Source organism: Microtus oregoni, unplaced genomic scaffold (assembly GCF_018167655.1).
Source record: "Microtus oregoni isolate MIOR12 unplaced genomic scaffold, Mior012 000004F_ref0000308, whole genome shotgun sequence".
In the NCBI taxonomy this organism is placed as follows: domain Eukaryota; kingdom Metazoa; phylum Chordata; class Mammalia; order Rodentia; family Cricetidae; genus Microtus; species Microtus oregoni.
In genome coordinates, this window is record NW_024543063.1 from 20086857 (window position 1) to 20102468 (window position 15612).

Below are 15612 nucleotides of genomic sequence, written 5' to 3' on the forward strand. Positions count from 1 at the left end.
GAAAGTCAGGTCTGAGATAATTGAGACATGGAATAGAAGAGAGGGCAATGGATATAACTAGCCTAGAAGTGAGAAAGGAGGTAGACATGCAAAAATAGTGGATCTGGCTAGACTGTAGAAGAGGAGTCCTGGTCAGCGGAAAGTGAGGATTGGGTATGATCCTCTGAAGGTAGAAATAAGGTGTAAGGTTGGCTGGGCTGCCAGAAACAAGGTAAGCGGCAGACAGATGCTGGCCAATGCCTACACAGGATGCTTTCTGTCTCCACCACTAGCCTGCATACCACTTATTTCTATCTATTTTTGTTATAGCCCACTTGCCAATGCAATAAGTCTGCCAATTATCCACTTTAGAAGAATAGTCTAGGGACAAGAGAAGAATGATACATTTTTAATTCACCTTAAACACTCAGATTAGCAGTTGACCTATTCTCCTTTATGCTCTCTCTACATAATTTAAAGATGCAAAATGGCCAATTGTTGTTGTTGTGTCTAGTTTTTGTTTTAATCAAAGAAACGAACACATGACTAGACAAGGCAGCGAACACTGGTCAGCCAGGCTTTGCTGTAGACCACACACAGGGTGTGGTAGTGCAGCGGTGTGGCTATCAGCACTGTCCTGAGTTCAAAAGTAGTGGGACAAAATCCTGAGATGTATGACTTTGGACAGGTTTACTACTTGCTGTGCCTACGTTGTCTAACACAGCAGCAAGAACTATCTGTGGCCAAGGAGTGCTTGAAAAGTACTTCAGCAGTAGGTAAATTTGTCTTAATTTTACTTCAACTTAAGTAACTTAACATTAACAATTGATAAACTAATTATTGTAAAATCTTTAAATTTTAAAAACAAAGTGTGGGAATTTACTCTTTTAATTATAAATTTTATGACCTCTATAGACCAAGCAAACGTTTGTGATAATAACAGAATTCACATTGAAATGTGCTACGAGTATAAATGTACACTGGATTTTTGTGTGTGTGCATGTACACATATATGCTGTTCTGGCCAGTGTGTGTGTGTGTGTGTGTGTGTGTGTGTGTGTGTGTGTGTGCGTGTGCATGTGCAGAAATTGGCACTGAAAATGTTCCTCTATCACTTTCCACTTTATCTTTTGGAAAAGGATGGCATTTTGAATGAGGTATCCCAGACACAGAAAGACAATTATCACATGTACTTACTCATAGGTGTTTTTTAAATATAAAGCAAAGAAAACCAGCCTACAAACCACAATCCCAGGAACTTAGACAACAAAGAGGACTCTAAGAGAGACTTACATAGATCTAATCTACATAGGAAGATGAAAAAAACAAAACAAAAAACAAGATCTCCTGAGTAAATTGAGAGCATGTGGACTTTGAGGGAGGGTTGAAGCATGGAGGTGAGAGGCAAGGAGGGGAGCAGAGAAAAATGTAGAGCTCAATAAAAATCAATGAAAAAGAAAAACAAAGAAAAAGGGGTGTTTACTGAACTCAGAGCTCACTGTTTTGATTAGGCTGTTGACCAGCAAGCCCCTGAGATCTACTAACACTGGGATCATAATCCTGTGTCATTGTGCCAGCATTGTAGAGGGATGCTGGGCAGTCACTTTACCTATTGTTCCTCCTCCACATCCCCCAGCATTAAACAGTCCTTACAATTGCATCTTTGGTCCTTATTATTTCTAAATTCTGTGTAATTTAAAAATGAAAAAGGAGAACTACTCCTTTAATAAGTGATTTAAAAATGTGAGAAAATAAATTTCAAAGAACAAGTAAGTGATGGTGACACAAAAGAGAAACTCAAACACTCTTATATGTTCTCTAGGTAATCTACTCATGTGAATATTCTATTAAATAAATATTAAAGTGCTACATTAAAAATTTGTTTGTCTTCCCATCTTTTTATATTCCATGAAGCAAAAATTATGTTTCTTTTTAGCAATCCAATTCTTTTTCACAAAGTAATGCCAAAGTAAAGGAAATTTATGAATGCATTTAATCAAGAGAGTAAAAAAAAACAATAAAATAACTAAAATTTACTGGACTCTTCCAAATCATCAGGATTTATTATAGATGTGCTACTAGTATTTATCCACTGGGTCTTTGAAATAACCTCCTGAGATAATATGGCAGACAGAATTATGGATTTTTTGAGCATTGTGTACATTCTAATCTTAGGAAGTTAGCAATGTATCATTTGTATGACATGAAGGAGTTAAGGCTGTAACAGAGGAGATAAGGTTACTAATTTACAGATGAGAAAAGCCCAAATTACCCAGGTAATTACAGGGTCCTGAGGGAAGGCTGAGAGTCAGGGGCCAGAGCCATAGGAAGATGCTTTGCCACTGGCTTTAAAAGCTGAGAGCTCACATGTTGAGACAACAACCACAAAGCAGAGAGAGAGAGAGAGAGAGAGAGAGAGAGAGAGAGAGAGAGAGAGCGCTAACTGAAAATGGTGTGGGCTTTGAAATCTCAAAGTTCACACCCCCAGTGACACACCTCCTCCAACAAAGCCCTCCTAATCCTTCCCAAATAGTTCCACCAACTGGGGAGCAAACACACACTTAAATACCTGAGACTGTGGTAGCCGTTCTCAAACCACCACACATTCCAATGACTGTGGATGGCCTCTTGAAGCTGGAAAAGACCAGAAAGCCAATTCTTTCCTAGAACCTCCAGGAAAAGCAGCTCTACCAATTTCCATCTAGTAAGATGTGCATCAGATTTCTGCTCCAGAAATATGAGATAATAAATGTGTGTTGTTTTAATTGAAAGACAATACATGTGCCATTTAAAACTACTCTGTGATATTTTATCATGGCAGCAATAGGAAATGAATACAAATGGGTATATTCATTAGTCCATTTCACAGACAAGGCAACTACAGCACAAATAATTGACATAACTAACCCAGGACTCATACAGTCAGCAGGTGGTTTGGTGAAAGATTCAGACCACACATGCAAGGAGGACTGACACATGGCGCTTTCTCATGTCCTGTTTTAACAGAGAATGTTCTATTTTCTTTTAGCATCTTGTCGTTCTCTGGGTCTCTGATCTAAGGCTACTTCATTGGATGTGGCTGAATGCATGAAGGTTAGATCACTAAGGTATACTGCAGCTCTCGCTGAAGTACCAATCAAGATCCTCAACCATCTGAGCTCTGTGTTGGCCTTCAAACTGTGTACTGCATGAGGTTAGAGCAGCCAGATTGTTGTCACCTGTGCCTGACGAATACTAAATGATATCGTCTCTCAGTCTTCTGCTCAGTCCAGCTCTGTGCTGAATTCTTTTGCTTAGACAATCAGTGACACACTCAACACCGGTAGAGTGAATGCAACTTTAAAAGTGAAGCATAAAATAAAAATGATTTTAGGAAATGGATTGTAGCAGTCAGCTTTCTGTTGCTGTAACAAGACAACCTGAGATCCTCTACTGAGGAGGAAAGGCTGATTTGGCTTCCATTTTTGACACTTTAAGCTGGTGGTTCATTAGTTCATAGCATTTAGACCTGTAGCAAAGCAGTACAGCTATGTGGGAGTACATAGGAAGGAAGCTCTCTACCTTCTGACATTCAGGAAGCAAAACAAGTGACAGGAGGGGCTGGGCTCCCAACAGGGCCTCCACAGGTGCATCTTACTGATCTTGCCTCCTCCATTAGGCCTCAGTTCTTACAGGTCTCACCACCTCCATTAGGCCTCAATTCTCACAGGTCTCACCTCCTCCATTAGGCCTCAGTTCTTACAGGTCTCACCTCCTCCATTAGGCCTCAGTTCTTACAGGTCTCACCACCTCCATTAGGCCTCAATTCTCACAGGTCTCACCTCCTCCATTAGGCCTCAGTTCTTACAGGTCTCACCTCCTCCATTAGGCCTCAGTTCTTACAGGTCTCACCTCCTCCATTAGGCCTCAATTCTCACAGGTCTCACCATCTCCAGGTAGTGCCGTAAACTCACTGCCGATTTGTGACACCTAGGTATTTGGGGAAACCCCAGATTCAAACTATCGCAGGAATTTCAGCAGTCTTAAACTGTAGTCCCTACCTAAGCACATCAGCTCCATGAAGACAAAACCTGAGAGAATAAATTGACCTTTTAGGAAAACCTCACTGAAGAAGCAAGACAAGTTGCTCCATTCGGATTTGACTTGCAAACGACATATTTGACTTTCAATTGTATCACTACATTTTTTTCCAGTTTTCAATTATATCCCTATTATTTCCTAAGATCAGGGTTTAGGGTTGGGTCATATTGAATCCTAAAATCGAGGAAATGAGTGTAAAATCCACTCTTCCACACAACAAAGAAACATTGAAAGGAAACACGTCATACTAATAAAATATATTTAATTATATTTCAAAAATTAAGAAATTTTTAGTATCAATAATTTGATTTCATTCTTTTTCTAAACATATAACAAAATGTTTCTATTTGATAATATAATCTTTACAATCTTTACACCATGGCTTCTCCCGAAGCATTATATCACTGAATCACTGAGGTAGAATATTTTACACACACACACACACACACACACACACACACACACACACACAACTTGTTTATACCTACATCAATCTATATAGTTGAATCTGTGCATTTGTTTTGTTACACGACTGGCTATCACATCTCCCGACACACCCATGACTTTCTGCTGTTATTTATCATACTATAGATTTTAATTTTAAAACACTATTTCTTCCTTATCATTTTCAATTGGTGCCATTTAGAAAACTGTAACAGTGAGCTATCATTTGCACAAGCAAATACCGTATGTTATCTGAGTTCTGTAATCCCTTTCCTGAAAGGTTTGTATTGTTAATTGCTAAGATCCAAGTACATTCAATTAATTCTTCTACCCAGGGAGAAGACCTTGAAAGCCTCCATCTCTTTTCTTTGACCTCATGATTCAGTTGAAAATGAGTTCACACTCAAGACTTACTGCCAAAGATTCTCTGGGCTTTTAGGCTCTGTGCTATACTATCTTTGGCACACCATTTAAACTCAGTTTCCATTATTTACACGGGATTTCTTTCCTGAGGGAGTCTTAAGTCGGTATATTCAAATCCATTCTCACTAAAGCAGAGCAGAACATTAACTTGGGATTTAGAGACTTTAAAAGCCTTTTCCTCTATGAGCCATTCAACAGATATGCAACTGGGCAAAGAATGTGAAGAATCCCTCTGCATAAGTTTTATTAGGTTATTTAGTAGAGAGATAGAAGGAGATTATTTTATTTCCTCTGAAGTCGTTCCCGTATCAAACTCCTCATTGGTCTTGATTTTGTTCACTAAGCATATATGTAAACAAATGAGTCCCAGTGAAATGAAATTATTATTTTTATAAATAATTATTTTATTCCTTCATCTTGTTTTATTTATTTAGTTTTTTGTTTCGTTTTGTTTTAAGACAGGGTTTTTTCATAGCTTTGAACCTGTCTTATAACTTGCTCTGTAGATCAGGCTGGCCTCAAAATAACAGAGATCCGCCTGTCTCTGCCTCCTGAGTACTGGGATTAAAGGGCGTGTGCTACCACCACCTGGCTCATCTTGTTTCTTATCCTGGTTTTTAAAAGTACTTTAGCAAGAAGCAAGGATTATTGTGCTTCCACCTTGGAAGGAAATTTAAAAACAGAGGTCAGGGAGTAACTCAAGCAGACTGTACTAACACACTCCTTAGCCTCTGGTTTTGGAGCACGTTCTCTGGAACAGGCTCTGAGAATGGATATGGAAGAAATGCATTAAGTCCTGATGCAAATGGCCTCCTTGTCTTGCTGCATGAATTACCCAGTGGGTAGCATAAGTCTCTTGTAGACTAAGCTAGCCTGCATAGCTTCAGTTTTCCACCCTGAGTGAAGGTGCTGGAGTTGACTCTGAAATGACTCCCACAAGCTCACAGTTTGCACTCTAGGCCCCCAACCTGTGGTGTTGATTTAAAGGTTAAGGAGTATTTAAGACGTGGTCCTCTGTTGGAGGAAGTAGGTAAGGAGGGACAGGCCTTTGAGGGTTATGGCTGTGCTTTAGGTCTACTCTTGCTCACACTACCTCCTGTCCTTGAAGTGCGAGAAGTCTCTGCCATAGGTTTACCTCACCATGAGCATTTCTACACCTTCTCTGTTATGGTGGAGTAACGTCTCCCCAAGCTAGAAGCCAAGAAGAAATCTTTTCTCACTTAGATTGCTTTTATAGGCATTTTGTCATAGAGCTAAGAATAGCAACTAATACAGATAGTGATTAGTATACAGTGTGATTCCATAAGGTAAAGATTCTGGTTCACTAACAGATAAGAGACACCTCCCCCTATGTCAAACCAGCATGACCAGGTCATCTGGGTTTTCATTAAATAAGATAATTTGAGAGTCTGATCTTCATTCTTCTGACTTTAAATTTAGAAGTCACTACACAACCATACTAAGCTCCTAGACATTGAGGTAAACAAGAAACACCCAGAAGAAAATCCAAGGTCCTTTAGAGCAACTAGATAATACAATATACTATAGAAGTCAAAATGAAGGAAAAAGAAGATTCCCCAATGATTGAAGCCTTGTCATTTACCAGGCAATGGTTAGCAGATTTTCTGTCACTATAAGATTGTACACTTGGTGGGCCATGCATCTTCTCTGTGTCTCTCTGGAATTTTCTCTTTCTGTCTTTCTTTCTTTCTTCTCCTTATATTTGGTTTTGTCATTTTCTTTCATTTTAAATTATGAAAGTCATCCATATTTACTACTAAAGGTAATATTTGACATAAATGCTATATAGTTCACAACAGCATCGAGTAGAAAACTTGACGGTATTAAAGGGTAGCTTATGATGCAGGCCTTGGGGCAGCAATTGTAACCGAGAATCACTCAGCATGTTAGTTTTGTCATATACGAACACATTGTTGACTGGCGGTGACTTCACCTCACAACTTCACACCTTTACACTGTTGTTTTATCTCTTGGCCTTTGAGCAATATAATGACAGAGCCAAATTTGGTTTTATGTATACACTATATCCTCGTTATCCCCAAAATTAAATTTTATGGTTTATACTGTTGCAGAATCATCACAAAATGTTGATAAATTTTGAAAATGTTTCACTTTCTAGTTGAGACTTGCAACTCTGCTATGGGGGAATTCATTATATAGCCAGAGGGAGACAGAAGCCTACCTGACAGTTGCTCCACAGTCTCCTCTTGCATCAGTGGATAATCATTTTTGGTTTGAGAGGGGGGATAAAAGACTTAAAAATGGAGAAAACCTCTGGGGTGAGCAGTGACTATAAGACATACAAAATTACAGGAATTAACCAGAAAACAGACCTATATAAATTAAATTAGCTATCTGTAAACTTTATCAAAACATGCTGTCAGTGGGATAAGAAAAACAATTTATAAATATTTTAGGTGGCGGGGAGATAGCTGAATGGGTGAAGTGGTTATTGTAGCATAAAGACCCAAGTTTAAGTTCTGGACCCCACATAAGAAAGCTATGGTGACAAGATCTCCTGAGTAAAATGGGAGGATGGGAACCATGGGAGAGGGTTGAAGGGGAGTGGAGAGGCAGGAAAAAGAGCAGAGAAAAATGTATAGCTCAATAAAATAAAAAAAAATAGAGAAAAAAGCTATGGTGGTACCCACCTGAAACCCCAGTACTGTCTAGGCAGATCACTGGGGCTTGCTAGTCAGTCAGCTTAGCATGATGAGCAACTTCCAGACAACTGAGAAAGACTGTCCCAAAAAATAAGTTCGAAAATGCCCTAAGGAATGAAAGCTAAGGCTAACTTCTGTCTTCATATCCCCAAGAACATTCCTCACACCCACAGGAACATACATCATACTTTGAAAAACTGTCTTAACCTTTTATCAGTTTATCTTCACTGAATTCTAATGGTCTCAACTGTCAGGATTTATGCATCCCATATAAATGGCAAAATGACTAAAGAAATCTTTCATTTTCATGTTTAACAAATCTCTTTAGTTTGGACGACATACCCAAACTTCTATCATAAAGCCCAAGCTGATTTCTGACTCAAATGAAATTCTTTAAGAGAGATACCAGTTTCACGTTCTGAGTGGCAACACCACATCTGCACGACATCAGTATTCAACCCTTACGTGCATCTCCCGCCTCAGTTCATCCCTGTGCAATTTAATTAAGAGTTAGGAGCTAACCAAGTTTTCATCTTGGTGTTTGTTGTTCAAAGATGTCAGTCCAGAGGTCCTTACTCAATTCTAGTCTATAAAAGAATAAAAGGCATTGATCTGGGTACCAATGAGGCAAAAAAAGGACAAAAAAACAAAAAAAGCAAAACAAACAAACAAAAAACCAGAATCAGTCCCTACCTATTTCCCATATGCCAGTGATAAAAGAAAAATATATAAATAGTGAAATAGCAATTAAAAGTTCAGTCCAAGACAGGTTAGAAGGCAATATGTGTTTAGCTATGAAATGGACTTACACATCATACATAATACAGTGCATTAGAAAAGTGACCGCTTGCCTGTTCATCAATCATTCATTGGTCTTCACATTGGGTCAGGCTTTACTCCTCTGGACACACTTCCTTAAAGTTCCAGAGCTACACATCTAGCTTTCTACTTGACATTGTCAGCATAGACCTATGAAGTACTGAGAACTCAGTACCTTTATAATGGGCAGGACCACACTCCTACGCCCTGTTTTCATACACTTTCCTACTAAAGAAAAATTTGGTTCTGAATACCCAGGTAAAAACTTAACAGCAGGGGATGAGGGGATCTCTCAGTTAAGGGTGCTTGCTGCTCTTGCAGAGGTCCTGGGATCAGTTTCCAAGAGCTAGGTGTAGTGGTTCACAACCACCAAGTTCCACAAGACTGGATGCCTTCTGTGGACACCAAGCTACATGGTACAGATACATACATGTAGGCCAAACATTCACACACATATGATAAAAAATTAATAACCATTTAAAGAAATGTGCACAGTAAACCCACACTGCTTTCTTTCCCCCCCACCTTGTAAGTAACTTATGCAAAACCTAGTTGTTTTGCTACCAACATGTATCCAGAATCCAAACACTTCTCACTAACCCAGGAGAAAGGCATACTGGACTTTAGTTGGTGCCACTGCAATAGCTTTCTGACTGCTGATGTTCTCACAGCTCCTAAGCTTACCCTCTGTAGCCACAGAGTCTGTTACTATTTTCTAGAGACTCAAATGCATGAGTCAAAATTCAGATTCATCAGGTTGAAGGAGAGCAAGGTGGAGAGTTCAAAACAGAGCCATGCTTACACATCCCAGGCCATTCTCTATTGCACTGGTTCTCAACGGGAAGGTCATGACCCCTTCAAATGACCTTCTCACGGTGGTTGCATATCAGATGCCCTGAATATCATATACTTACATTATGATTCATAACAATAGTGAAATTATAGTTTTTGAAGTAACAATGAAAATAATTTTATGATGGGGGTCATCACAACATGAGGAAGTGTGTTAAAGTGTCTGAAGCACTGGGAAGGTTGAGAACCACTGCTCTAGTAGGATAAATCAGAATTTCTTGCCGAAAGCACAGATTCCCAGCAGCCCCACCAGGCCTTCTCATATAAAATCACTGGAGTCCAGAGATTTAGGATCTACACATAGGAGCCTCCTTATGAAGTGGAAACAAGCAAACACTGTCAAAGCAACACCTTGGAAGGTGTGCAATATTCCCATTAACGAATCTGTTCACTAAATAGTGCAGCCTTAATACAACACATCCATTTCAAAAATTGCCTGAAATGTACCACAACCTTCACGCTTTGCAGCCAGGGCAGAGATTCCTGGTGCATTTCTTCATGGCGCTGAAGATGTGTGACTCCTGCAGCTGCCATAGAGGACATTTTCAAGGGCCACAGTGACTTTTACCAGCATATGTTCCTCTAAGTGGCTCAAGAGTTTCTCATAAAAACTCAGTGAGTTTAGCCAGGCGGTGGTGGCGCACGCCTTTAATCCCAGCACTCGGGAGGCAGAGGCAGGCAGATCTCTGTGAGTTCGAGACCAGCCTGGTCTACAGAGCTAGTTCCAGGACAGGCTCCAAAGCCACAGAGAAACCCTGTCTCGAAAAACCAAAAAAAAAAAAAAAAAAAAAAAAAAAAAAAAAAAAAAAAAAAAAAAAAAAAAACAAAACTCAGTGAGTTTGTCAGTTTCATCCTTATTCTCTTTGAGGAGGAAACAGGGTGGATAGCGCAATGGCTTTTGGAATCAGTGGGCCCTGTGGCCTGCAGAGCTGACACTTAGCAGTTCTAGGATGTGAACAAGGCATCCAGTCTTCTGAACCTTTACTTTGTCATCAGTAAGTTCTTGCTAAACATGCTCAACTTTCTAATTGACACATGACAGTTGTGTACATTTATGGGGTGCTGTATAGTATTTCAATCTACATATTCATTGCATCATGTCTAGATCAGCATAAGCATTTATTTCCTCAAGCACCTGTCATTTACTTGTGGTGAAATAGCATTCAAAATTCTTTTTTTAGATTTTTAAATGTATAGTATATTATCATGACATGGTGTATTCTTTTTGTTTCCTGAGTTTAGGACTTTTCATTTGCCTTAAAGTTACTGAATTAAAAAAAACATGATAAAACATTTATTGGCAATCCCAAACACACATGTGTGCACGCATGCACACACACACATGCACACAGAGAGAGAGAGAGAGAGAGAGAGAGATGCTACAAAAAAGTATTTGTAGGAAAAAGTGGTTTCATATAAAATGAAACATTATAAATTTAAAATATAGGGATAAGAGTTAGTTCTACCCATAGTGAATTCTTTATCATTCCATTTAATTCTGGTAAAAGAACTAGATAAACTAAAAGGATATGTAGAAAATAGTAAACAGCTATTAAATACTTTAAAATATTTTGTTTATTTTGAAAAAAATTATAATCTAATTAGAAAAACTATTGGTGTCAGTAACACATTTGTGTAGAATCTATGGATATGTTGATACTATTAATAAAAGTTAGAAAATAAGGTTTTTTGACCTTTGAGCAATCTCAAACCCTTTTAAGTTTACAGGGTTAATAAGTGTGAAATCATTTTGCCTCTGTGAAGAGACAGTCATAGCCCTCAATTCAAGAGCAATATTGCTTTGTGAAAACCCAAACCTTGATTTTTCAAAAGAGTAAGTATAGAAAGTTACACCTGTCACTCAGAGGCACATTCAGGACCAAATGACTTTCATTTAAAAACTGTTAATGCAACAGGCATTTTTCACTTATTATTTACTATATCCTTGAACACCAAAGTCTAAAAGAAAAAAAAATTGAGTTGAAAGCACTCTGACTTCAACACATCCCCAGTTTTGGAAAGTGGAGCTCACCATTTATATCTTGACAGGGGATTTCAATGATTAAACAGATCCCTTCCTCAAATCTTAAAGTTAGAATGGACTCTTTACTTCATCCTCGCTGCTTAAACAGAAGCACAGAAGAGCAACACTGATACAATAAAAGCACAAATTTAAAAATTATAGAATTTTACAATTGGTAAGAAACAACTTTTAAATGAAAATATCATGTATTCCACATAACTCTTAATACGTTACTCTGATTTTGTGCCAAAGTTAACTAAGCATTTTGAAAAAGCATTTCCGTTTCAGAGTCAGGAAAAGGACAGAAAAATAACCCCAGATCTCTTGAAGTTAGAGATCTAACTACCAGCATCTATAAAACATGATTGTTTATAGGCGATATACAAAGAAACCCACCATCTGGGCTCTTCTTCCAAATTAAGACTTACAACAGAAACCACTGAAACTAAATGTCAAATTTCTTTTTGTTCTTTTTTTTTCTTTCCATGCTGCAGAGTTAACATCATACAAATGCTAGGAAGCAGAGGATTTCACAGACACACACCACACATTTAAATGACAGATCTAAGAAAGAAAATCAGTTCTCTTAATGATAGCAATGCTACCGAGAGATGCTTTCCCCCGAAACAGCAACAACAAGGTAGCAAACTCTAGGTCATACATATCTTGGTCTGAAGCCAAAACACCAAACCCTCTCAAATTGCAGCGTCTATCTCCATAATAGCAGTTCTGTTAAGAGAGTCTGTTTGCTAAGCATACAGTACCATTATGAGGGTTCTGGGTCTACTCATTTCATCGTCACTTTCGAGAGGCACGATTTCATGGGATGGTTCCTCCTGGCGTCTTCTGCAAATGTGTGGACAGCTCCTCTGGACCACAGAGCGAAAAGCTTGAAGCAGAACAATGCTGGCAGTGCAGCCCATCGCTGCATCCTGGAGCCTACGGAATAACTTCTATGTTGATGCTATGTTTGAAAAACAGTGCCTCCTTGTCTCTGAGCACAAGCCTACAAGGCAGCTGCAGCCGGCTCGCCCTCCAATCACTTCCTTGAGCTATGATCATCTGATCACGCCAAATAGCTTGGATGCAGAGATGGGGAAGATTTGATCCACGGAAACTGAACACACTCAACAACATCAGAGCGTTTCAACTAGAAAGGATTTCTCAGCGCATTTCAAAAGCGTGCTTTCTGTTCATTACAGGGACTGTCTTGGATTCTTGCTTCAGAGTTTTGGGTAAATACATCTCTCTCTCTCTCTCTCTCTCTCTCTCTCTCTCACATACACACACACACACACACACACACACACACACACACACACACCATAAATCATTCTTCAAATTAAACAACTGAAAATCAGACTTCATGCTAACTTTTCTCCTCCCAAGGCAAAGGAGGTGTATTGACTGTCAAACAATTGTTCTAAAAAATGTAAATACTTTCAGAAGGAAGTTTTTCTGGTTACGACGTTAAGTCATTGGTGTTTTACTTTGCATAAATTCCAGAAGAGAAATTGACATTAGAAATGTAGAGTACCATGAATCAAGACAGTTTATCAAAAGTATGCATGCGATAACAGACCATGTGAGAGATGCCAGTGTTCAGCGTGATTTCTTCTCAATGGTGTGGTTGTTCTTTCTGTCCCCCGCCACAGTTCTGCAGCCTAATACATTTTTATATTTACATAGGCGGTTTGCAGGGCTGAAAACCTCTCTCTATCTGAGGTCACCCAGTGCACTCTGCCAAGCTGACCTCTTAGAGGCAGCTGGAAAACATTTTAACATCCTATCAGTAAGAAACAAGGCTTCATAACAACACACTTGGTCTGTGGTAGTTAAGGGTCTAGTATTCTCTGACTTCTGGAAGACTAGTCGCTTAGGAGGGAACCGAAAAGGGATGCTTAGAAATCACATGACCCATCTGGAATGGCCTCAATATCTAATGGTATACTGAAAGCTAATAGGACAGCAGGGGATACAAGAGCTAAAAATATCTCATGGAAAATGGATTTTGCTTACAAACGAGGAAAGCATAAAATCCCCAGGAGGATTTTCAGTGTTGGGATCTTCTTGCCAAGCCAATTCTTTCAGCCCAACTCTCAGAGATTTAAAGAAAAAAATCAAAACAAAACAACAATCTATTTAGTCTTGGGGTTCCTTGCGTCCAGAATGCGACTGTATGCTGCTTAGCAAAGGTTTGTTCTACCGTAAGGTGAGGTTGACTCAGGCACACTTAAGTCACTTTCGTAGAAGCATATAGCAAAATGCTCAATTAGGCATTAATTACTCAGTAATCTGTCACAACACAGTATCATTTTAATTGGCATGTCTGCCAGAGAAATAAAACATGTTTCTCTTCACTCTTTCCCCTCCTCTTTTAAGAAGTACTGACTGCCAATAGTTTTCATCTTGCTCTGTTTTGAGCAAACATATTTTAGTGCTGCCAGAGAAAGAAGAAAAAAATGCTAGCGGTGCTGGCAAGTTCTTAACTTCCTCTGGACTTTTGTCAACTTGCCTGCTCTCTAATCTAAACCATTGCCCTTCAGACGACTGGGGCATTTACTGACAAGAGACCACAGTTTAGATCATCTGGCTCAAGTGTATTGAATATGCAAGCGAAGTGCCCGTGTTTGAGCGTGTACCCTTTGAAACATGGCTGCACCTGTGGGCTCTATGAATGTGGTGCTCACTCTACCCACCTCCCCGCAGTCTCATAGTAGCTCTCCCCTCAATCCTCTACATGGGTAGTGATCCTCTGTCCATGAGCACTTACCTCCAGCTCCAGGCAGACAATGGAGAGGGGAAGAGTTCTAGCTCAGTCACACGCCCTGGGGGTCCAAAGGCACACTTGTATCCTGAACTTCCTTCTGGTCACCTCTCTCTAAGTCTGGCTAACAGTCAAGGTGGTGTTTGGAATTAGATGTTTTGGCAGATGGCACGGTCTTTAGGGAAACACATGGATGCTTTCTAGCTATTAGAAGCCTGTTTACATCGATCCTCTCTTTGCCTCTGAGGAATCTGCGCCTATGATTGACGGGCTGCTAGGGAGGGGCTTACACTACCCTCCCCCGTCTTCCTTTCTCACTCCTTCATTCTTTCCTTCTGATTCCAAGTCTCTATTTTAAGAGAATACCCAAAGACAAGTTCCTTTTGAATTCAGTGTATAAAACAGTAATCCACCGGACAGGGAACAAAACAGATGAAAAGTGGGAAATAGGAATCAGACTTGTTTGTCAGGTTCTATGAAAAACTGACAGCAAAACAGTAACAAACAGGCTAGATTCTGAGCACTAAGGTTATATGGAGGCAATGGGTGAGTCTGACTAGGGAACATAGAAATCTTAAAGAAGCATTCCCTCATATCAACATAACATGTACATTGGTAGAAAGGAAGTATTTTAAAATAAGCTGTATATCTTTCATCAAGAATCTGCTGTTTTTCATATGAATCATAATTTGGCTTCAAATATGACCCAACTTGTATATAACTTATGGAAATTTTCCTTTGCTTTCATCTATGTCCTTTTCCTAGGTGAACATTAGCTTATGATTTCATTAGACACTGACTGACTAAATGCAAACCCAGTAGGAGATATTTTGATTTCTTTTTCTAATGTGATATTGTCATTAACAATGTGAATTGCTAAGCCTCTCAAAGTGTTGGGAGCAAGTTTTTGAGTTGTTAAATACATACTGTGTGCCAATTCATTATAAAATCTTCAACCATGCATGGGGGTGGGGAAGGCTTGGGAAAGCCATGTTGTGTAGATGTGGATTAACTTTCATTTCTAAAGGAGACAAAAGCATGGAGGAAGGAAGATGCCATTGCCAAGTTACTGTACCCCAGGCAGAAAGGTATCAAAGGAAGTAAAAGGAGAGTGAGAAAAGATAGTAAGAAGAGGAGGAGGGGAAGAAGAGAAGAGGGAAAGAAGAGGAGGAAGAACAATAAGAAGAAAAGAGGAAAGAATTAAGAGACAGGATAAAAAGTCACTTCCCAAATAGCCCATTTTACCTGAAGAGTGCCTGCTCTTGACTCCCAAAGCTGCTCATTGACTGGGAAGTGTACATCCTGACAGGTGAATGAATTTTTCAGAGTATTTGTTTTAGTTGTTTCTGTCCTAAAATTTCCTCAAGTGGAGGAGCAGATATTTCTACCACTAGGGTAATGTATCCAAAGGTCTTTTTTCTTCTTTAATAGGAAAGGAAACACATTTAATTTAAATAAATACTGCCAACTGAAAGTATTGGCATGCCATAGCTTTGTTAAATTATGTAGGAGTTGTATGTTTACATCTATACATCTCATCT

The 15612-nt window shown here is 39.2% G+C and overlaps 1 protein-coding gene across 4 annotated transcripts in view; it reads right to left on the reverse strand.

Annotated features, from left to right (window-relative positions):
* Dock10 (dedicator of cytokinesis 10) overlaps positions 1–15612 on the reverse strand; it is a 253826-nt gene that overhangs the window by 188341 nt on the left and 49873 nt on the right. For 2 of the 4 annotated variants that reach the window (XM_041649868.1, XM_041649866.1), the window contains exon 1: positions 12069–12252. The exons of the other annotated variants lie outside the window; for them this stretch is intronic. In XM_041649868.1, coding sequence (XP_041505802.1) covers positions 12069–12227 — 159 coding nt within the window. In that variant the 5' untranslated portion in view covers positions 12228–12252. Of the gene's footprint in view, positions 1–12068; positions 12253–15612 lie in introns of those variants that run through there. 4 annotated transcript variants of the gene reach the window in all.